General features: G+C 41.6%; 1 protein-coding gene across 2 annotated transcripts in view; it reads left to right on the top strand.

The window, feature by feature from the left end:
- The window catches only part of med13a (mediator complex subunit 13a), a 220407-nt gene that overhangs the window by 149631 nt on the left and 45917 nt on the right, over positions 1 to 24859 (top strand). The window contains exons 14-18 of one of the 2 annotated variants that reach the window (XM_072590029.1): positions 7130 to 7223; positions 9823 to 10040; positions 10396 to 10586; positions 13117 to 14045; positions 17109 to 17288. In XM_072590029.1, the coding sequence (XP_072446130.1) occupies positions 7130 to 7223; positions 9823 to 10040; positions 10396 to 10586; positions 13117 to 14045; positions 17109 to 17288 (1612 nt within the window). The remainder of the gene's footprint in view (positions 1 to 7129; positions 7224 to 9822; positions 10041 to 10395; positions 10587 to 13116; positions 14046 to 17108; positions 17289 to 24859) is intronic. The other variant, XM_072590030.1, reaches the window with a different exon arrangement.

Consider the following 24859-nt stretch of genomic DNA (forward strand, 5'->3'; position numbering starts at 1 on the left):
AGAGGGAGAAAATAGACTACAAGTAATATCAAAATGGAGTGTAGGAATTGCTTTAACTGTATAAAAAGACACAAACAGGCCAAAGTGAACATAGGCCCCATTGAAAATGAGGCTCAGGAAATAATGGGGAACCTGGAAATGGCAATGTAGTCTAATAAAAACTTTGCAACAGTCCTTTTTGCAGAAATACTATTAGCATTTAAAAAATACTAAGTAATCAAGGGCAAAAAGTGGAGATGAAATAAATGAAATAACTATCATTAGAAGAAAAAGAGTAGGGAAATTAATAGGTTAAAGGCAGATAAATTGTCTGGACCTTGTGAGTTGCATTCTAAGGTATTAAAGGAAGAAGTTACAATAATAAGGGATGTGTTGGTAGTAATCTGCTATAAAATATATATTTAGCAGAGCATTTATAAATGCATTTTATAATCAAGCAGAGTCAGCATGGCTTCATGAAGGAGAAATCATGCCAGATTAGATTAGATTAGATTACTTACAGGATAGAAACAGACCCTTCGGCCCAACAAGTCCATACTGATGCGCCACCCACCCAGACCCATTCCCCTACATTTCACCCCTTCACCTAACACTACGGGCAATTTAACATGGTCAATTCACCTAACCTGCACATTTTTGGACTGTGGGAAGAAACCCACGCAGACACGGGGAGAATGTGCAAACTCCACACAGACAGTTGCCCGAGGCAGGTATTGAACCCAGGTCTCTAGCGCTGTGAGGCAGCAGTGCTAACCACTGTGCCGCCTTTTTGAGGTAATGAACAGGATAGAAAAATGGAAATCAGTAGGTATAATATATTTAGATTTCCAAAAGGTGTTCAAAAGGTACCAAACAAAACATCCTTAAAAGAATTAAGAGCCCAAAGTGTTGGGAGAAGCATACTAGCATAGATAGAAGATTGGGTAAGAAATATAAGGCAAAATTGGGATAAGGGAGCATATCTTACAAATATTGTCGCAGACACCAGCATTATCGTTCTTAGAAATGTCCTGTCCCATCAGCAGGTCAAACTCAGTCAAGATGATGGCAGGGTGGCATTTAATCAGGAGGGAGTTGACCTCTGAGACCTCAATGTTGACTTCGGACTCCATGAAGTGTCATTATTCCACATCAAACGTGGGCAGAGAAACCTCCTGCTGATTCCCATCTATTTCCCTTTGCATCTTAGCCACAGCTGATGAATCATTATTCCTCCATGTTGAGCAGTGAGGGTGGCCAGGGTACAGAGTGGCTCGGCATTACAACTGTTGGCCTTTTTTTTTGTTACTGACCCCTTGGGATGAGTGTCGTTGGTTGGGCCAGTATTTATTGCATGTCCCTAGGTGCCCTTGTGAAAGTTGGGATGAGCTGCCTTTTTGAGCCGCTGTAGTACATTTGGTGTAGGTAGCTCCACAATGCCGTTAGGGAGCGAGTTTCAGGATTTTGGCCCCGTGGCACTGCAGGGACGGTAGTATGTTACCAGGATGGTTAGGCTAGTGAGTGGCTTGGAGGGGAGCTTGCAAGTGGTGGTGTTCCCATATACCTGCAGCCTTTGTCCTTCTAGATGGTTGTGGTAGAGGGTTTGGAATGTGATCTTGCTGAGTCTTAAAGGACATAACTGCTAGACTGGATCTGTTAATGGGTGGTGAAGGAGCAAGGGAAAAACATAGTTGACCACCTCATCCCCATTTTGACTGCTGCAGATGCATCAGTCTGACAGTATTGACCTAGTAACTCAAAACTGGCTGTCAAGGAGGTGTTTTGGGTTATCAACATTAGCAGAATTGCATTCATGTTCTGAAACTTCATGGCTTATCCTTTTTCCTTAGAGTCATAGCTTTTACAACATAGAAAGAAACCCATTGTGCCTGTACTGATCAACAAGCATTCATCTATTTTAATCCCATTTTTCAGCAATTGGCCCTTAGCCTTGTGTTATGACATTTCAAGTCTTCATCTAAATAGTTCATAAATATCTGGAGGGTTTCCACCTCTACCACACTTATAGGCAGTGAGTTCTAGAAATATACACACTGATTTTTTTTTACTCCTCACATTCCATCTAAACCTCTTGCTCTTTAATTAAATCTGCGCCTCCTGGTTATTAACCCCTTTTAACTGAGGGGAAATATTTCTCCCTATCTACCCTGTCTGTGCCCCACAAACCTTTGTACAACTCTATCGGATGCCACCTCCCCCTGAACCTTCTCTGCTCCTCCAGTGGTCCCCAGCATTACGGGTATCAGTCTTCAGCCAATTCAGTTCGTTCCACGTGATATCAAGAAATTGTGGAGATACTGAATACTGCAATAGCTATGGGCCCTCACAACATTTCGGCAAGACGTCTACTCCAGAACTTGTCACTTCTCTCGCTAGCTGTTCCAGTACAGTTACAACACTGGCATCTACCTGACGATGTGAAAAATTGCCTTAAATATGTCCTGTACGTGAAAAATGGAGACAGTTACTGCACTATCAGTCCACAGTCAATCATCAATAAAGTGATGAAAGATGTCATTAAAAGTGCGAGCAAGTAGCGCGTGCCAGGACCACCCAGCTCCTGACCTCATTACAGCTTTGGTTTAAACATAGACAAAAGACCTGAATTCCAGAGGTGAGGTGCATGTGACATCCCTTGACATCAAGGCTGGTCAGACCACATTTGGAATATTGTGCACAGTTTTGAGCCTCATATCTCGGGAAGAATGCAGTGGCCCTGGAGCGTGTTCAGAGGAGGTTCATGAGAATGATCCCAAGAATGAAAATCTTAACATATGGGGAACATTTTGAGAACTCTGAGTCAATACTTGATGGAGTTTAGAAGGATGAGGAAGGATCTAATTGAATCTTACAGAATACTGAATGGCCTGGACAGAGTAGTTATTGGGAAGATGTTTCCATTGGTTGGAGGTACTAGGACTCATGAGCACAGCCTTAAAGTTTTAGACAGAAATAAGGAGAAACTTTTTCAGCCAGAGAATGGTGAGTCTATAGAATTCATTGCTACAGAAGGTTCTGGTGGCCAGGTCATTCGGTATACTTAAGATGGAGATAGATAGGTTCTTAAGTTTCGAGGGGATCCAAGGTTACTGGGCGAAAGTGGGAAGTTGGGATTGAGAAACATATTGGCCATGATTGGCAGAGCAGACTCAATGGGTTGAATGGCATAATTTTTGCTCCTATGTCTTATGGACCAAACCTAGCATCAAGGAGCCGAGTAAAAGGGAATTGGGGGAAACTCTCTGCTGGTTCGAGTTCTACCCAACACAAGAGAAGGTGGTTGTGGTTGTTGGAGATCAGTCATCTCAGCTGCAGGACATGTCTGCAGGAGTTCCTCAGGGTAGTGTCCTAGGACTCTCAACCTTCAGCTGCTTCTTCAATTACCTTCCTTCCATCATAAGGTCAGAAGTTGGGAGGTTCACCAATGATTGCACAATGTTCAGCACCATTCACAACTCTTCAGAAACTGAAGCAGTCCTTGTCCAAATGCAACAAGATCTGGACAATATCCAGGCTTTGGCTGACCTGTGACAAGTAATATGTGCGCCACACAAATGCCAGGCTATGACCACCACCAATAAGAGACAATTGGACCATTGTACCTTGACATTCAATGGTGTTACCATCCCCACTACCAACAGGCTGAGGGTTACCATTGACCAGAAATTCAACTGAACTCATCACATAAACACTGGTTACGAGAGCAGGTCAGAGGGTAGGACTACTGTGACGATTATCCCACCTCCCAAAGCCCGTCCACCATCTCCAAGGCACTCCCTTCTTGCCTAGATGAATGCAGCTCCAACAACACTCAAGAAGCTTGACACCATCCAGAACAAAGCAGCCTGCTTGATTGGTACCACATCCACAAGCATTTGCTCCCTGCGCTACCGACGTTCAATTGCAGCAGTGTGTAATGTCTGCAAGATGCATTGCAGAAATTCACCAAAGATCCTCAGACATCATCTTTGAAACCCATGACCACTTCCATATAGAAGGACAAGGGCAGTAGGTATATTGGAACACCTCCAGCTCCGAGTTCCCCTCCAAGTCACTCACCATCCTGACTTGGAAATATATTGTTGTTCCTTCAGTGTCGCTGGGTCAAAGCCTTGGAATTACCTCCCTACTGGCATTGTGGGTCAATCCACCGCAGGTGGACTGCAGCAGTTCAAGAATGCAACTCACCACTATCTTCTGAAGGGCAACTAGGGACAGGTAATAAATGCTGGCCAGTCAACGATGTCCACATCCCACAAATGAATAAGTTAAAAATCAGGAAAAGGACAGCAGCCTATCTATTCACTCCAGTCCATGCAACATCTTTGTAAATCTCTTCTGTACCCTTTCTTGTACCACTAGTGAACAGAACTGCTCAAGCTGTGGCCTAACTAATGTTATGTATAGCTCAATCATAACTTCTTTGCTCTTACATTCAGTGCCTTGACTAATAACGGCAAGAGTCCCATTTGCCTGCTTGACCACCTTATCTACCTAAGATTTCTTGGCTGTCAGAGTTGGCGGTACAGTGTCATATCACCATCCTTAATTGCCTGCTCTCCAAATACTTCTGGGTAAAAAGACCCTTGGTGAAGTTCAACTTAAAAATAAACCCGGTATGTAACTAGAGTCAGCATAGCATTGAGAATAAAACAGGAATACTGCTGAAAGTACTCAGCAGGTCTGGTAGCAGAAGTGTCAGTGTATGATGGATTCTTATTGGACATGAGCTCCAGCATTGTAAGCAGCTAGACGTAAATACTTAGTATTAAAAGGCAACAATTTCAATTTACTCTAACAGTTTAATCAAAAATAAGTCATGTACAAGTTTTGCTCATTGAAGATCATAACGGTGCAAAAATTAATTACGAAAGCAGATCTACTTTAAATTTGTTTGGAAGAGCAAAGTCTTACAGGATAGTACAGGATGTGGCCATTTGTCCCACATGTCCATATTGGCTCTATGCCAGAGTAACTCAGCAAGTAATCAAAAAGCCGCAATTGAATCTGTCTTCAACACATGCAAAGGTTAACGGATTCCAGATTTGAGCCAGCCATTGCATGCATTTTTCACCATGTCAGCATATATTAAATAAAATTATATGCAGTAAATGCAATTGATCATGTTGCAATTTATGTCAAAGCAATCAACTTATGGGCGGTATGGTGGCTCAGTGGTTAGCACTGCTGCCTCAGCGCCAGGGACCCGGGTTTGTTTCCATCCTCAGGTGACTGTCTGTGGGGTTTGCATATCCTGCCTAATTCTATGATTCTACCTGTCTTGCTACTTTCAAAGATCTATGGATATACACACCAAGGTTCCTTGGACCCTCTGCTCAGTGATCCAATCATTCAACATGTACTCCCTTGCATTGTTAGTCCTTCCAAAATGCATCACCTCACACTTATCAGGATTAATTTCCATTTGCCACTGTAATGTCATCCTGTAGGCTTTCTTCTTTGCTATTTGCCACACCATTTATTTTTGTGTTCCTGTGAACTTACTGATCATGCCTCTTGTATTCATGTCTAGATCAATAATGTATACATCAAACAAGAAGGGACCCAGCATTGAACCCTCTGGTATACCACTGGATACATACTTTGTGACCCTTTCGACCCTCTGCTTCCTGCCACTGAGCGAGTTTTGGATTTAAATTGTTCTGGTTTCATGCATTCTTAACTTGTTAACCAGTCAACCGTGCAAGGCCTTGTCATAAGCCTTACTGAAGTCTTTGTAGACTTTGACAACTGCACTATTACTCATTTACAAATGTCTTTACTGTCTCAAAAAATTCAGTCAAATTTAACCCCCTACAAACCATTCTGACTATCTTTGACTGGCTCTTGCCTTTCTAAGTGGAGTTAATTCTGTCCCTCTTTTTTTTATTTTTAGTTTCATTACCACTGATGTTAGATTCAGTGGCTTGTACATTCCTGTTTTACCCATGCCATCTTGCTTAAATAATAGTACCACATTCCAATACAACTCCCACAATTGTATACCAATCTTCAACTTCTCCAATACCATGAAGCCAGAACATCAACCCTGGTTCAATGAAGAGTGCAGGAGGGCAAGCCAATAGCAACTCCAGGTATACCTAAAGATGAGATGTCAACACATTGAAAATACACTTCTTTATGTTGTGTGGCACTATCGCTGTACTAAATGGGATAGAACAACTGCAGCAACTTGAGACAGCGTCCACCAGCAGCAACTGAACTGTACTCCCAACGCAATCTGCAACCTCATGGCCCAGCATATCCTCCACTCCATCATTACCATCGTACCAAGGGATCAACCCCGGGTCAATGAAGTGTGCAGGAGGGCATGTCAGGGACAGCACTAGGCATAACAACAAATGAGGTTTCAATCTGAAGAAACTACAAAAGAACAACAAACTGGCAAGTATCAGAAAAAGTGGACATTTTAAAACCATGCAGTGGAGGTGATGGCTTCATAAATATCTGCATCCTCTATGATTAAGGAGTGCAGTACATCACTGCAAAAGATAAGGTTGTGAAGCCTTTATTAACAATCTTCAGCTAGAATTGCCAAGTGGATGATGCATCTCTGCCTTCTCCAGGGTACATTCTCCCTGCATCTAGCCTGTCTAGCCCTGTTAGAATTTTACATGTTTCAGTCAGATCCTCCAGAGTTCCCAAGTGTCACAGATACTGGTCTTCAGCCAATATGATTTAATCCACATATCAAGAAACTGCTGGAAGCACTGGAGACTGCAAAGGCTATGGGTTTTTCCAGGTCTTGCTGCATTTGAACATGGCTTGCTTCAAATCTGAGCTGTTGTAAATGGTGTTGAATATTGAGCAACCATCCTTACTTTTGATCAATTGTGAGCACTGTTTGATTGTTTTATGGGATATTTGCAAAATAATACATTATGAAATTGTTTCACTAGAAGTCTTAACATTTTTCCTCAAGTCAACATGATAATTGTCTTTACTAAATGTATAAGAAACTTCAAGGAAAATGTTCTTGACAACATTAGAGTTTGGACATTTAACTTTGAGCAAACTGGTCTGAAATTTTATCAGTCTCCTGATTGTAGTATTAGTTTTGAGGTGTGAAAAATCATTGATATTTATTTATCTAATTACTTTTGTTCAGCAGCCTGGTTCTCGAAGTGCACTCGTTGGATCAGATGAGAAAATCTGCAACAGGGATTCGAAGGCTGGACCTTTTGACACATTCCCTTGTATAAGTAAACAAAATTATGTTGAAAAAAATAATTATGAGAATAATCCAGTGTCCATTTTGTTTGCCATCGTGATTATGAAAGTTGTATGTTTTAACAAAAAAACCTTTGTGCCTTTTGATCCACATTCGAAAGTGGGGCTATAATTATTCATTTAAAATTGATGGTTTTTGCAAGATTAATCTGTATTTGATTTAAGACAGCTGAGAGCATTTGTTGGAGGCTTTGCTTGTTTGTACTTCCAGCTGATAGAAACATATAAGCATTTCCAAATCCTAGTTTCTTCAAGCCAGCTCCACCATTCAGCATGATTATGATTCTGTTTGCCTGTCTCAGTGTCATGTTCTCACTTTCTTTCAAAGTCCTTGATTCCTTTAATGCTTTAAAGAAAAACAGTCTCTTGAATATTCTGACCTCGGCTCCCCAGTCTTCTGTGGTAACGAATTTCACAGGTTGATCTCATTGTTTTTTCACCTCCTTCCTAAGTGGCCTACCTTGTATCCTGAAACTGTGACCCCTGGTTCTAGACTTTCTAACTAGGAGAAAAAGCCTCCCTGCATTTAGCCTATCTAGTCCTGTTGGAATTTTACATGTTTCAATCCGATCCCATCCCATTCTTCTGAACTGTAGTGAACAGTTGAGCCAATCTTTTCTCCTAGGGCAGTCCTGCAAAATGAACTTTCGCTGCACACTCTTGGAAAGGGAGATCAAAGCTGCACACCGTATTCCAGTGTGGTCTGACCAAGTTCCTGTACAACTGCATTAAGACATCGTTACTTCTGAACTCAAACCTTCTTGCAACAAAGATTAAAATACAATTTACCTTCCTCGCAGTTTGATGCGCCTACCTGTCCGCTTTCATTGACTGATGTACATCCACACTTCCCAATATATCACCACTTCAATTATGCTGTGCCATTCTGTTTTTCACACCACCAAATTGTATAGTTTCAAATGTATCCATGTTGTACTGCATCTGCCATGTTTGCTTTCTCACTCTGTTTGTCTAGATTGTTCTGAATCCTCTTTATATCCTCTAGTCAATCGAACCTAGCTTTGTGTCATTGACTTGTAAGTGTTACATTTGGTTCCCTCATCCAAATCATTTAACTATATTATGAATAACGGGCACCCAAGCACTGATCCCAGCATTAAACCACGAGTCACTGCCTGCCACCTTGGAAAAAAAGGTCCATTTATTCCTACACTCTTCTGCTCTGTCACCCAATTCTCAATCAATATTAGATTATCATCCCAATCCCATGTGCTTTATTTTGCCCATAAGCCTCTTGTATTAACCTCTTAAAAGCATTCTTGAAATCCAAACACATCTCTTTTATGTATTCCACTAGTTACATCCTCGAAACAAATCTCCAGTTGATCAATTAAACCTGTTGTTCCTATCACAAGCCCATGCTGACTTTGAATTCTGTTACTACATTTCCCCACTACTGTTTGGGGTAATTGGCTTGTAATTTTATTGGTTCTCTGCTTTTCAAACTTTTTTTTAAACATTTACCACCCTTCAATGTGTAGGAACTGCTCCAGAGTTCATAGAAGTTTGGAAAATGACCACCAATAGATCCAGTATATCCAGGGGCATTTTTCTTTAATGCTGTGGGATGCAAATTAACAGGCCCTGGGTATTTGCCAGCTTTTAACCGCACGGCTCAGTGGTTAGTATTGCTGCCTCACAGTGCCAGGGATGCAGGTTTGATTACAGCCTTGGGCGACTGTCTGTGTGGAGTTTGCATGTTCTTCTGCGTGGGTTTCCTCTGGGTGTTCTGGTTTACTCCCACTGTCCAAGGATGTGCAGGTCAGCTGAATTGGCCATACTGAATTGCCCATAGTGTTAGGTGCATTAGTCAGAGGGAAATGGTTCTGGGTGAGTTACTCTCCGGAGGGTCGGTGTGGACTTGTTGGGCCGAAGGGCCTGTTTCCACACTGTAGAGAATCTAATCTAATCTAATTTCTCAGTACTTTTTTTCCACTAGTATGGATTGTCTTCAGTTTCTTCCCCTCGCTATATTTGAGTTCCCTAGCGTTTCTGAGAAATTATTTGTGTCCTCTTTGTGATGATTGAGGAAGGCTCTTTCTTTATATAACTAATTTACCTAAAGCTAGAATGTGGAGTATCCTAATTGTCATGTAAGTTATATAATTTGCTATATAGATTATTAGCATAGCATGCTCTGCCTTGGGCATCAAACCTTTGAAAATCCTCCCAGTGGCTGACTAAAGAATATTGAAATGGCCTTGAGAATAAATTATATGAAAAGAAATGTTGAGGTGTGGTTGAATGGTTATTTAAATATTTTATTTAACCTATTTTTCTAATAAACCTATTCAGAGATGTAAACACACCTCTGGAACAGGTGGGACTTAAACCCATGTCTCCTTGGTCCAGGGATAGGGACACTGCCACAAGAAGGCCACTGGATATTAAAGCTGTTCACTCAAAATTGCCAACAGTTGACCATACTGTTACTAATTTATTATCTTCAGTTATCTTCTGTTTCGAGATTATTGTTGTTATCTTGTTGTTCCCTACCTCCATTTCCCCCCCCCAAAAAAACCTTGTTCTGAAACTAGTTCTTTCATGTAGGTTCTGCAGACCTGCAGCAGATGTTTCCCACACCTCCATCCTTGGAGCAGCATGGCCCAGGCTACTCTCCAATGAATATTAATTGCAAAGAGTTTGGAAGCATGGATAACACCCCAGGAATGACTCTGGATGGCCACCATTTTACTGCAACAAGCCTGAATCATTTCAAGATTGAAGTGGAAGAGGGAATGGGTAGTCCGAAACCTTCAGAGGTTAAGGTAACAAAATTAAGATTGTGTAATTTCCAAAATCATTTTAAGCCTAGCCCTAACGTTTTCAGTGGATTTTGTTATCATGAACTTTATGCATTTAATTAATTGTATGGACTGATATGTCATGCATTCATACGCTCAAAGATTTTAGTGATGTGCCTCTGATAATTTATGCAGTATTGAAACAAGTTGCATTTATGTAGTTTATTATACATTATTTAAAGTTTTTTAAAAATCCTAAGATGGAGGAAATGAGACAGTGGAATGATGTGCTTTGAAGGCTGTCTATGGGGAAAGCATTGTTGTTAACCTCTGATAACAAAACTTGATCTGAAGTTGTCTTTTTTTGGCTCTTCCTCAGGACTTTTCTTATGTTTATAATCCTGAGAAGTGCCAAGGTTATGTGGGGTGTACTATGTTTGCACCATTGAAAATCTTACCAAGCCAGTGTCAGCCCCCTGTAAAACTCCCAGAGGAATATCGCCCTTCGTGGACTGTGGGCAAGTTGGACCTGCTTCCTCCTGTACCTCCCATGCCATATATCCGTGACATGTAAGTTTGAGTTGTAGTTTCGTAGAGTAAGTGTGGGCATAACTGAACTCAACCGTACAAAAAGAAATCAAGCATATTGGTTCCATTGAACCAAGAGGAGATTTTAAAATTTTTGAAGTTATTATATTCTTATAGAGCAAGACTGTTTTCTATGGCTGTGATGTCAATGAATTGAATTTATTGGCACATGTACCAAAGCACAGTGAAAATGTTTAGTCTTCCGAGCAATACAGGCAGCTTACAGATAAGTAAATAATAGGTAAACAGCAGCAAAAACGAAGGTACAGGCGAAAGCTAAGAGTTTGAGAGTCCATTCGGTATTCTAACAACAACAATAGGGTAGAAACTTTTGAAACCAGCTGGTGCATGTGTTTAGGCTTCTGTACTTTCTCCCTGATGGTAGAGGTTATAGAAAAGCATTGCCACGGTGAGATGGATCTTTGAGAATGCTGGTGGCCTTTCCTTGACAGCGGGCCTGGTAGATGGATTCTACAGATGGGAGGGTGGCCTTTGTGATTGTCTGGGCTGAGATTACCATTCTCTGTAACAGTCTTCAATGGTACAGTAACCGTACCAGGTAGTGATATATCCAGATAGAATGCTCTCGATGGCGCACCTATAAAAGTTGGCAAGGGTATTCGCCGGCATGCCAAATTTCCTCAGCTGTCTGAGGAATAAGAGACACTGTTGGGCCTTTATAACCAATACGTCCACATGAAGAGCCCAAGAAAACTTGTTGTGGATGACCACTCCCAGGAGCTTGACAATCTCCACTTGTTCCATCTCTGTGCTGTTAACGTGTAGGGGAACGTGAGTAACATCCCACCGAAAATCAATAATGAGTTCATTGGTTTTGTCGGCGTTGAGAGCTAGGTTGTTCATAAGGAGATCATGAATTTAAAATATTGAGAATTAAGGTTTGAGATTCTGAACTCGCTGTGCTTTCCTGGCTGTTAAGGGAAAATTGTATCTATATTTGAAGCAGGGAATATACAGGGCATGAGAGAGCAAGATTAATTTGCAATTAAAAACAGAAAATGCTGGAAAGACTTAGCAGCTGTGATAGTATCTGCAGCAAAAGAAGCGGTTATGTTTCTGTGCTTTTTGCCAGATCTCCCATTCCTAACTTTCTTGCTGAACATGCTTGCTGGCAGCCTCTAAGTTCTCAACTAGTATTGTTCAAAAAGTGCCATTAGCTCTGAACTGTTATGTACAACAGATGGTGATGACGGCGTTATGGATAGACATTAACATCAATGGGAATTTAGATCTAGAACTCTTACAGAGCAGGAGCTAACGTGTATTTAGTGTTCTTATAACAGTGAAAATTCTACAACTCTCTGCTATCATTATAGCTGTTTATGATTTGAATCTCTCAAGATAAGTGGCAGCAACATGTCTATTTAGCTGGAGAAGTTAAGGGTTTTTTTTTGAAAAACTGGACCAATGTAAAATTTTGTCTGCTGAAACCTATTAATGAATGCAAGTATGCTAGGGCCATAATACTAGGCCATTATATGCCTGTATAACAGCTAACCTAGGAATAGGCAAACCACAGCAATACCTCTATTTTAACCTAAAGTTGAATGCGGTTTTAGAGAAGATTTGTAGCTCAGGTTTGCTCGCTGAGCTGATAGATTTGGTCACCATGCTAGGTACCAACATCAGTGAGCCTCTGATGAAGTGCTGGTGTTCTGTCCTGCTTGGTATTTGTGTGTCTTGGTCCGTTGTAGTGATTTTTCTGAGACGCTGCAATGCCCAGGAACTAAGAGAAACTGAGGAAAAACACTGTACTATGTATTCAGGAACAATGGGTACCTGATAAGTGCAGTCCGCTGATTCCTACACAACAGACCGAAACAATAAGGCACAAAGACTCTAGGTACTCTCCCATACATTAAAAACATCTGAGACGTCGACCAAACTACTCCGACCCTAGGCATTATGGTAGCCCACAAACCTGTCACCGCACTGAAACAACTCCTGATGAATTTAAAGGACCCCTTACCAACACCCAGCAGAACGAATGTCGCACACAAAATACCCTGCAAGGACTGCAACAAACATAGCATTGGACAGACAGGCAGGAAACTGGCCACCAAAAGACATGACCAACTATCACTAGTATCATACACACAGATGACGAGGGACACCAGTTCGACTAGCACAATACATCCGTCCTGGGGCAGGCTAAACAAAGACATGCACGGGAATTCCTAGAGGCCTGGCATTCAAACTGGAACTCAATTAACAAACATATCGATTTGGACCCCATTTACCAACCTCTCATTAAAAAGAACCAGAAGTGATATCACACACCACAACAGACCAAGACACACGCATAGCAAGTGGGACAGAACACCAGCACTTCACTGGAGGCTTACTAATGATGTTACCTAGCATGGTGACGAAACGTCTGAGAACAAATCTACCAGCTCAGTCAGCCAAAGTTACAACTTAAAATTGAATTTTGGTGGATACTTAAGTGTTCTTGTGTTGAGATTAACGAATAGCCTGTTTTATTGTCTAGAAATATTCCAAGTGTTGGAAGTGGTATGGATCAGGATTACATACAGACCTGCACACCACAAACGCATACCCCATTTGGAGTGACGAACAGTGCTCCTCCAAGTAATGGTGCTGGTGTTCTTCCATCACCTGCCACTCCACGCATCTCTGCACCAACTCCAAGGACACCAAGGACCCCACGCACCCCTCGTGGATGTGGGGGTCCAGCAAGTGTTCAGGGCTCTGTGAAGTATGAGAACTCTGATTTATATTCACCTGCTTCTACGCCTTCAACTTGTCGTCCACTGAATTCAGTAGAACCTGCAACGGTACAATCCATCCCTGAAGCGCACAGTCTTTATGTGAACCTAATCCTATCTGATTCCATCATGAATCTCTTTAAAGATTGCAATTTTGACAGCTGCTGCGTCTGTGTCTGTAACATGAACATCAAAGGAGCTGATGTTGGATTGTACATCCCAGACCCTACCAAAGAGTCACAAAACCCATGCACATGTGGATTCAGTGCTGTCATGAACCGAAGGTTTGGAAACAACTCTGGGCTCTTTTTGGAAGATGAGTTAGATATTATTGGGCGAAACACAGACTGTAGCAGTGAGGCTGAAAAGCGACTAGAGGATCTCCGGAATATTTCTGTTGAACAGGGGGAAGGAGGCACCAAGGAGCCCGAAAAAATGCCTGATGAGTTAATATTGCTACTTCAGGACCAGTGCACTAACCCCTTCTCCTCATTGAGATCAGTGGATCCTTCAGTAGTGGCAAAATTACAAACAGTGGGACCACCAGTGCGTGTGGAGGATAGAGACTATTACAGGGAATGTTACACTGCTTTGGAGCAGGGATATCAGTTTATGGACAATATGTCAGGTGGGAAGCTTGATGAAACACTTGTGAAGAACTCTTGTTTACATCTCTGGTCAAGAAGAAATGGTGAGTTACTCGTAACAGTCTGCCAGAAGTAGTGCTCGTTCATATGTTATTCAGAAATTGACTAATTTTGTTTTAAGTTAACAATTTATGGTGTTTTTTTTTCTTAATAAGAATAATAATCTTGCACTAATTGCACTTCCCTGTTATAGTTCAAGTGTTTGTTTTCTTTAAAAAAAAACCTTTGGTAAGTAGAACGTTCAAATACTTTTCTAGGAAATTTGATTTGAAATACATCTAAAGAAGTGCTCCAGTTTTCTAAAAAAAAGTTTGAAATTAATCTATGTTTTCCTTGATTATTTTGCATGGTAATATCAGAGAAGCTATTCAGAAGTAGTTCTCGTTTTGAAGGATGCTTGAGTAGTCTTTGAAATAGTTCCAGTTTTGGACTTGTTTCTGAACGCAACTTGAGTGCAACTCTATTGCGTTATCAAACTATATCAACCCTGGTTGCGCAGATATTTTCAACACTCGGCAAGTGTAACAGCCCATTGCTGTATAGAAAAGACTACTGTAATTTTTTTTCCACTGTGGTTGGGTAACAGATTGTGGAGGTATGTTTCCTTCCATTAGCTTGTAGAATGGTTACAGCACAGGGTATTGTTCAACCCTTCATGTCTCTTAGTCTGCCTGCAAGACCAAACCAGCTAGTTCCACATCCCTGCCCATTCATCAGAACCATGCAGTTTAAAAATTTTAGATTCAATCATGAGTTTCAAATGCATTTAACTCCACTATACTTTTTTATACAATGCATTCAAGATTTTGACCACCTGCAATTTAAAAAATGGTTATTCTTCTTGTATTGGTTTGTTCTTTTGCCGTTAATCTTTCACCAGTACCCTCTGGTTCTCAGCCCATCTACCAGTGGGAGCACTTTCTGTCTACAATATGTTGACCCGTCACGATTTGCAAAGCTGCCTTTATTGTTAGAGTGGTGCCATTGCTCCAATGTTTTTTTCCATTGTAATATTTCCCCCTCCTTTTGCTTATTACTAGTTCTTAACCCTTTTTTTAAAAATGTTGTCTGGAATTATTCTGAATACTGGCTTGCAGTAGTTTTACAGAGTAAACAACAAAGAATGAAGGAAATATTGGCAGCTTTCATTTTGTGGATGTCCTAAAATACTTTGCAGTTATTAATGTGGGCATTGTTTTTATAGAAACCTGGCAGTCAATTTCATGCCGCGGTGAGTGTCTCAAATAGCGCTGAGTTAGTTAAATAACTAGGTGGCATTTGAGAGATAATGTCTAATTAGGGCACTGCAGAATGTTTTTTGAAGGAATAGTCCACAACAATATTTCTCCTATTATGTCCTCCTTTTCAGTTCATCAGAAGAAACTGATTTATGCTATTTCAATGATGATTTAATGTTTCAGAATGTGGTAAGATCCAGTGTTGCATTATGATGCCATCTGTAAGATCAGTCTGAATGTTTGCATGGTTTTGTGTTTTTTGTAGCTGGTTTGTTAGTTGAGCAAACAGCTCTTAATTTGTAATATCAAAAATACTTTACTGTTTATTTCATATCTGGATTTTGAATAAAGTCATAAAGTCTCCCAACACGGAAACAGCTCTTTGGCCTAACTCGCCCATGCCGATCAGGTTTCCTAAGTTGAACTTGTCCCATTTGCCTGTGTTTGGCACATATCCCTCTAAACCTTACCTTTCCATGTCTCTGTCCAAATGTCTTTTCAATATTGGAATTGTACCTGCCTTTACCACTTCCTCTGGCAGTTTCTTCCATATTTGCACCACCCTCTGTGGGGAAAACAGTTTTCCCTCTAGATCTTTTTAAATCTTTCCCCTCTTATCTTAAACCTATGTCCTCTAGTTTTAGATTCTGATCTTAAAAATTGCAATTAGATTGTTAATTGATGAGGGCTTAACCTGTCTGTATTACTCACCTTTTTAGTTTTGGAAAGATTGTTGATGCATATTAAATAAATAGGTTTATTACTCCATTAAAATAACAGACTTGTAGCAACCTATGTTACAACCTTTAAAAGAAAGGAATCCCTATAATGCCAATGGGGAAAAAGTACTGTTGGGCAAGATTTCATTTTTTTTAAAAACCCAGTGTCAAATCATCTAAAGACCTAATATGGCATTGTTAAGTTTGTTAATTTCAAATAAAAATTCATGTTTTTTATTTAAGTAATCAATACAACATACTTTTCAAGTTTTTACTTGAATGACTTCCTGCACAGTTGTGGCATCACCAGTGATCTCAGTCTTTCTGGTTTGGTCTCCATTATATTTGGTTGTCGTCTTTCCATTCAGTTGTTTGACTCTCTCGTTGCATTTGCCATATTCCATCTGAAGTCACCAGAAATTGATTAGAATTGACAATGTCAAAGCTTCTAGTCCTCCTGTCACTTCTGTCACAACAGTTCTGATGGCACACAATCTCCAGGGACTCCCTTTGCTGATTTTTAAGTAGTCCAGTGACCTCTGACATCACGAAGGCTGCAACACTGGGTTTTGTCCAGTCTATAATCCCCTGCTTTTCTTGTCTTGAACTCTCCATCTTTTCCATTTGTGTAATATACACAGTAACACGGCTTCTGCTATATTGTCAGAGGTTTGTTTCAATACTAGGATCTGTTCTAAGCTGCCTAACTGAATCATTCACGAAGTGCCATTTTTCTTTCCGCACTCTCAGGTTCTGAGTCTGCTAAATTACTGATCACACAACAGGCTAGGATCCTACCACTACAATTCTCTTTAGCTTTTCATTCCCATGGTAACCTCTGGTCACATTGTAATTTCTTCAAATCTGTTGATGCCATAATCAGGAAACCAATTGACCCTATTTCAGAATATGTCTCTGATCACATTGGTCTTAAAGGGAACATTGTACAAAGAGAACACACCTTTTCCAAAAACACAAGTCATCACAAGTCAAAGATTTTTTCTGTTTGTCTGTTGATGGCAGCAACTTTAGTTTTTATCATAAAATGAAACTTAAAGAAATAATTATTCTGAAGTTTTGAGCATAAGCCAACCCATATTTATAACCTCTCTTAAAAGCAGTAAACTTTTGTTGATTCTTGCTCTTTCAGCTGTGGATGTCAGCATGCTATGTTCGCAAGATCTTCTACGCCTTCTTCTCTCCCTTCAGCCTGTTTTGCAAGATGCCATCCAGAAAAAACGAGCTGTTAGGTCATGGGAGAGTATCCAGCATGTGCAGGGGCCTCTCACTTGGCAACAGTTCCACAAATTGGCTGGTCGGGGATCTTATGGTAAGCTTTTTTGGACCTTTTCACTCATTACTTTTGGATGTGAAATATTTTCAGAATACATATATAACAAATATGGATTTTAAGGATGAAAACTACTCTATAAGAGTGGTGTTTTAAGCCTATTTTTCTTATGCTCTTTTTGTCTAATTCTGAGAGATCCAAGCATAACACTGTTAATTCACAATTCACTATGGCATCTCCGTTTCTTTTATTTTCCACTGATTGTTCTCATACCTTAAGTGAGGCCAGTATTTTTGAACCAGCCAGGTGTCCAAAGATTAAGATCAGTTTCTTCTCCAGTATTTGTTTCACTACTTCAACCACTTCTCATTAACAATACTAATGCCATAAATGCTGCTGTACTATTGAACAAATGTCTTACTGTTGAGACTAGTTTTCTTTTTGGCTGTGCTGGCCCTTGAATCTGTGCACAGTAGTGTTGATACCAACTGCCCTGTACAGAACCTTGGAGTGGCTGCACGCACGTGCAACTGGGCAGTTTGAAGGGAGCATTGGTTAATGCGTGTGTTTTCAAAATAGAAACAACAGTAATGAGAATCTTAATATTGTTTGTGCATTTAAGTAAAAGCAGAGCCCTGGAGTAACTCAGCAGGCTTGGCAGCATCTGTGGAGAGAGAAGCAGACTTGATGTTTCGAGTCTGATATGATCATGCTTCAGAACTGAGCTGCAGTCGAGGGAAGATACAGGGTAGGTGGGGAACTTTTGGAACAGCATAAAGTCGACCAAAACCATTGCGAGTTTCAGGTGCGGAAAGCTTGAAACAAGGGTGTAGATGGGCAGTGTTACAAAGGTCAGAACATATATTTGGAGTCAAATAGGACACTGGGATTTAGAGCAGTCTGGTTCAGTTCATGGTTATACCTTAAGTGGGGATGGACATTATGATAAGAGATATGGAGTCAGTGGCAGAAATTAGAAAGCGTGACCTTGAAGTTCCCAGTGTTTAACTAGTGGAAGTTACAGTGCATCCAAGACTGAATGTTAAGCAAGTGGCCTGGTAAAGTCAGTAGAGGATTTGACATAATTGGTAGATAAGTAGAATTGAGTACCATTAACTTAGGTGTGGATGCTGACCTGAAGTATAGATAATGTAACCAAAGGTTGGCAACCAGATGTACAAGAAAAAGGAATCCTAGTAGACTAGAAAGCAATTCAGCGCAACAAGTAAAACTATTGCTAGAGATGGTTTGGCTACAAATAAACTGGCAAGGGTAGATCTGAGCAAGAAAACACTCTAAGCTGAACAACAATCTTAGCAATGGTGAGGGGGAAGATAGAATGTTAGTCTCTGCTAAAGGGTGTGGAGAATTTGAGAAAGGTTGGTATATTATGGTCATGCATCACATAATTTGGAGGCTTTGGAGATGGGGTAGTAGTTTTCAAGGAAGGGATAAGGTTGTGCTCCCAGGAACAGTACTTGGTGGGAAGAAAGTATTGGTTACAAAAACAGAAATTGCTGGTGAAACTCAGTAGGTCTGGCAGTATCTGTGGAAAGAAAGCAGACTCTTCACTGGACTTAAAATATTAACTCCGCTTTCTTTCACATAAGTGCTACTAGATGTTCTGAGTTCTGCTAGCAATTTCTGCTTTTGTTTGAGTCTCCAGCATCCATATTTATTTTATACTGACATCAGTTACCATGGGGATCAGGGAGGAGAAGTTGCGTAGTCAGCACTAAATTAAAAGCAAAACACTGTGGATGCTGGCGATCTGAAATAAAAGCACTGAGAAAAGTGCTGAGGCGATAGTTTGGTTACAAAGAAGTGTCAAATTGATCTTGAAACATTACCTTTGTCATTCGGTACAGATATTTATATTGTCATACCTGAGCTTTTCCAATATTGTTTTTATTTGGATAGTCAGCTGTTTAATTGGAATGGGATTAAGAAAGGAGAAGGTAGATCTCCTGAACAAAATTGAAGAAAACGTGAGAGCAGATGGGAGAGTACCTGAGAGTTTGAGAAGTTGGGATTGATTTGGTCTGCTGGGAAAGGAAAGGAGGAAGACACAACAGAGGCAGCTGAAAGAATGGATTCATTTTTAGAACATAGAACAAAGAATAGAACATAGAACAAAGAATAGAACATAGAACAGTACAGCACAGAACAGGCTCTTCAGCCCACGATGTTGTGCCGACCACTGATCCTCTTGTATGCACCCTCAAATTTCTGTGACCATATGCATTTCCAGTAGTCTCTTAAATATCCCCAGTGATCTTGCTTCCACAACTGCTGCTGGCAACGCATTCCATGCTCTCTCAACTCTGTATAAAGAACCCACCTCTGACATTCCCTTTATACTTTCCTCCAACCAGCTTAAAACTATGACCCCTCATTTCTGCCCTGGGAAATAGAGTCGATAGCCAGAGACTATCTATGCCTCTCATTATCTTGTATACCTCAATTAGGTCCCCTCTCCTCCTCCTTTTCTGCAGTGAAAAAAGTCCGAGCTTAGTTAAACCTCTCTTCATAAGATAAGCCCTCAGTCCAGGCAGCATCCTGGTAAACCTCCTCAGAACCCTCACCAAAGCATCCACAACTTTCCTATAATAGGGCGACCAGAACTGGACGCAGTATTCCAAGTGCGGTGTAACCAAAGTTTTATAGAGCTGCAACAAGATCTCACTACTCTTAAACTCGATCCCCCCGTTAATGAAAGCCAAAACACCATATACTTTCTTAACAACCCTGTCCACTTGGGTGGCCATTTTAAGCGATCTGTGTATCTGCACACCAAGATCCCTCTGTTCCTCCACACTGCCAAGAATCCTATCCTTAATCCTGTACTTAGATTTCAAATTCGACCTTCCGAAATGCATCACCTCGCATTTATCCAGGTTGAACTCCATCTGCCACCTCTCCGCCCATCTCTGCATCCTGTCCATTTTTGTAATGTGAAATGTATTTTGATAGTGGTTGATTGTTCTTTCCTCAGCAGTGCTGAAGAAGGTTAAAGTTCAAATCAAAAATTTGCTTTTATTTTAAAGTGGAAGCTGTTAGATCACATATTTTTCTTATTGAATCTGCTGGAATATTATAGCTGTACAATTTCCTAAAATACCAACCTTTATTTTGAGTCATTGGGTCAGTGCTGAGTTGTGGTATTTCTCCTTTTTATGATCAATGAGGGGTTGATTGAGGGATTGTCATTTAACATGGTGTAACAAGTACTAATGTTTTCTGCAGAGAAATACCTTGTTTGTGATACTTTTATCATTAGCTTGGGATGCTCCAATGTGCTTTACAACTAATGAATTTCCTTTTTGAAGCAGAATAGATGTTGTTTAGTAGGCAGCTAGGCTTTAGATAAACAAGGTCCCAAAAATACAAAACACAAATGACAAGCTAAAAGTTGACCAGAACGTATGATCAATTCTATTCATTTGAATGATGCATTACGATGTTTTATGACTACTGTAAAGGGTAGATAGGACCTCAGTTTTGACCATACTTGAAACATCAGCATTCCTCCAACAATGTAGTATTTCCTTAGTGCTGTGTTTAAGTTTCAGCTACATTATGAGCTCAGGTCTCTGGAGTGGGATTTGGATCTAGAATGTTTTGATTTGAGCAAGAGTGAACCGCTCAACAAGCTGATGTTAAACTCCCTTTGTGCTCATTTTGCAGAAATGCTAATAGAACTAAAGAGTATTTATTGCTTTGAGTTGGAGTAAAATGTATCTTGTATGTGAATGTGGGAAAGGTTTCAATGGTCCTATTTCAAAAATAAATGGTGAAGAAACCAGCACAGTTCTTAATGTCTTAAGTCATGCAAAAGATTCCATGACTCCTATTTATTTGAATAAGTCTTGCTCAGACATCAGTAAGAGTGCATTCTTCAGCAAATCAAACCTGGCCAAGTAGCACTTGATCATTAGTAAAGGGATGGAAGGGATAGTCTGTAGTGCTATCAAGTGGCACTTGCTCCTAATAAACAGCTGACAGACGTTCATTTTGGGTCACTCAGCTACTTGGAGGAGAAAGTGAGGACTGCAGATGCTGGAGATCAGAGCCGAAAATGTGTTGCTGGAAAAGCGCAGCAGGTCAGGCAGCATCCAAGGAGCAGGAGAATCGACGTTTCGGGCATGAGCCCTTCTTCAGGAAGGGCTGCCTGACCTGCTGCGCTTTTCCAGCAACACATTTTCGGCTCTGATCTCCAGCATCTGCAGTCCTCATTTTCTCCTCGAAGATTTTAACCTACTGCAAATCCTCTTGCAAGGATGCCTTCCTTTAAGAAGCTGTCTTCCTCCCATTCCTGAAGAAGGGCTCATGCCCGAAACGTCAATTCTCCTGCTCCTTGGATGCTGCCTGGCATGCTGGCTTTTCCAGCAACACATTTTCGGCTCACTCAGCTACTTGCCTATTACAGCCTTGGTTTTATCATTGACAAAAGATCTGAATTAGGAGAAAGTGAGGACTGGAGATCAGAGCTGAAAAATGTGTTGCTGGAAAAGCGCAGCAGGTCAGGCAGCATCCAAGGAGCAGGGGAATCGATGTTTTGGGCATAAGCCCTTCTTCAGGAATGAGGAAGGTATGCCAAGCAGGCTAAGATAAAAGGTAGGGAGGGGGGACTTGGAGGGGCGTTGGGAATGCGATAGGTGGAAGGAGGTCAAGGTGAGGGTGATAGACTGGAGAGTGGGTGGGGGCGGAGGGGTCAGGAAGAAGATTGCAGGTCAAGAAGGTGGTGCTGAGTCTGAGGGTTGGGACTGAGATAAGGTGGGGAGAGGAGAAATGAGGAAGCTGGAGAAATCTGCATTCATCCCATGTGGTTGGAGGTTCCTAGGTGGAAGATGAGGCGCTCTTCCTCCAGGTGTCGTGTTGCCATGGTCTGGCGATGGAGGAGGCCGATGACCTGCATGTCCTTGGCGGAGTGGGAGGGGGAGTTGAAGTGTTCAGCCACGGGGAGGTTGGGTTGGTTGGTGCGGGTGTCCCAGAGGTGTTCTCTGAAACATTCCGCAAGTAGACAGCCTGTCTCCCCAATATAGAGGAGTCCACATTGGGTGCAGCGGATGCAATAAATGATGTTTGTGGAGGTGCAGGTGAATTTGTGACGGATATGGAAGGATCCCGTGGGGCCATGGAGGGAAGTAAGGGGGGAGGTGTGGGCGCAAATTTTGCATTTCTTGCGGTTCAGGGGAAGGTGGCGGGAGTGGAGGTTGGGTTGGTGAGGGGTGTGGACCTGACGAGGGAGTCGCGGTGGGAGTGCTCTTTCCGGAACGCTGATAAGGGAGGGGAGAGAAATATATCCTTGGTGGTGGGGTCTGTTTGGAGGTGGCGGAGATGAAGGATGATACGATGTATCTGGAGGTTGGTGGGGTGGTAGGTGAGGATCAGTGGGGTTCTGTCCTGGTGGCGATTGGAGGGGCGGGGTTCAAGGGCAGAGGAGCGGGAAGTGGAGGAGATGCGGTGGAGAGCATAGTCAACCAAGTCTGAGGGGAAATTGCGGCCTTTGAAGAAGGAGACCATCTGGATTGTTCGGTATTGGAATTGGTACTCCTGGGAGCAGATGCGGTGGAGGCAAAGGAATTGGGAATTTGGGATGGCATTTTTACAGGGGACAGGCTGGGAGGAGGTGTAATTTAAGTAGCTGTGGGAGTTGGTCGGTTTATAGTAAATGTCCGTGTTGAGTCGGTCGCCCAAGATAGAAATGGAGAGGTCTCGGAAGGGGAGGGAGGAGTCTTAGACCTCCCATGTAAATTTGAGGTCGGGGTGGAAGGTGTTAGTAAAATGGATGAACTGTTCAACCTCCTCGTGGGAGTACGAGGTAGTGCTGATACAGTCATCAATGTAACGGAGGAAAAGGTGGGGAGTGGTGCCAGTGTAGCTGCGGAAGATGGACTGTTCCACATAACCTCCACTCTCAGCACCCTTCCCCTGCAACCGCAATTTTTCAGAAAACATCTGAAAATCAGATGAGGTGAATGTGATTGCCTTTGACATCAGGGTAACATTTTATTGTGTGACAAGATTCCCAAGCATAACTGTTATTGCTTGTTGAAATCATACTTTGCCCAAAGGAAAATGGTTGTGGTTGCATCTCAGTTCCAGGACACTACTACAGGAATTCCTTAAAGTAGATATTTTTCATCAATCTATTAATAAGTGTTGTGACACACCTCTAGAGCAGGTGGGATTTGGACCTGGGTACAGTTTGGCATGCTATTACTGTGCTGCAAGAGTCCTTTCAGGATCTTTCTAGATATTTTCTAATTGACCTATTCAGAGATGTTGTTATACACTTCTGGTGCAGGTGGGACTTGAATCTGTTTCCTGACTCAAAGTTAGCAACAGTACCATTATGCCATAAGACCATCATCGGGGGAAGGTATTTTCTATTCCGCTTGTTCATGGATGTTATGACACTTCTCTGGAGCAGCTGGGACTTGACTTGACCCCAGGATAGGGTCACCTGGCTCAGAGGTAGGAACACTACCATTGCACCACGAGACCCCTTGAGTTCCTCGGCCCAACCATTTTCAGCTGCTTCATCAATTACCTCCTGTCATGAAGTGGGAATGTATGCTGATGATTGCACAAAGTTCAGGACCTTTCATCATGACTCAGAAGCAGCCAGCTTTCCTGTGCCACAAGCTCTGGGCAACAATCAGGCTAAGACTGATGAGTAGCATGAATATTGTTTATCATGTAAGTGCCATGTACTGACCACCTCCTCAAAGATAATCAAATCAGCATTGAATACTTTACTTTTAATATCTTTGGTGTTACCAATGACAAGAAACTGAACATGGACCACTCATAAGTATTGTGGCTACAAGGGCAGGTCATATGCTAAGAATTTTGCAGTAAGTAACTCATCACCTCACTTCCCAAAACCTGTCTATAAGGCACAAGTCAGTGATGAAATGTTCTTCATTTACCTGGGTGAGTGCAGCTCCAAAAATGCACCAGAAGCTTACTGCTATATAGGGCAAATCATAATGTTGATTGGCACTCTGTCGCTACCTTCAACATTCATTCCCTTCACCATTGATGCCTAGTACCAGCAGTGTGCACCATCTACAAGATTCATGTCAGCAGCTCACCAGCGCACTTTATATCGTGCCTTCTAAACTTCTACCACCTAGAAGGACAAGGGCAGCAAATGCATTGGAGCGCCAATACCTCCAAATTCCCCTTTCTGCCACATGCCATCCTAATTTAGAACTATATCACTGTTCTGTTATTATCAATGGGTTAACATACTTGAACTTCTTTCATAAGCGCAGTCTATGTACCCAACTCCCTCCCCATCCCCCCGCCCCATTCATGAATAGTCGTAGCTTAAGAAGGTGGCTTACCGACTCTGTTTATTGAGGTCCACATGCCAGAAAGGAAAAGTATTTTGAATTTCCTTTATATGTGACATATAATGTTAGTAGTATTGCTTGAGGAGTCAGAGCATCAGTTTGTTAAGGCAAAAAACCTATTTGTATTTTGTAATTCTGCGCCTAGATTCTACTCATGGAAATGGGCCCTTTGGCGTGGTGATGGACTCAAACCTAAAGTCATGTGTTCAGCGAAGCCAAGCTGCTGCAATAACCTCATACTCT

This window comes from Chiloscyllium punctatum, chromosome 19 (assembly GCF_047496795.1).
Source record: "Chiloscyllium punctatum isolate Juve2018m chromosome 19, sChiPun1.3, whole genome shotgun sequence".
Lineage (NCBI taxonomy): Eukaryota > Metazoa > Chordata > Chondrichthyes > Orectolobiformes > Hemiscylliidae > Chiloscyllium > Chiloscyllium punctatum.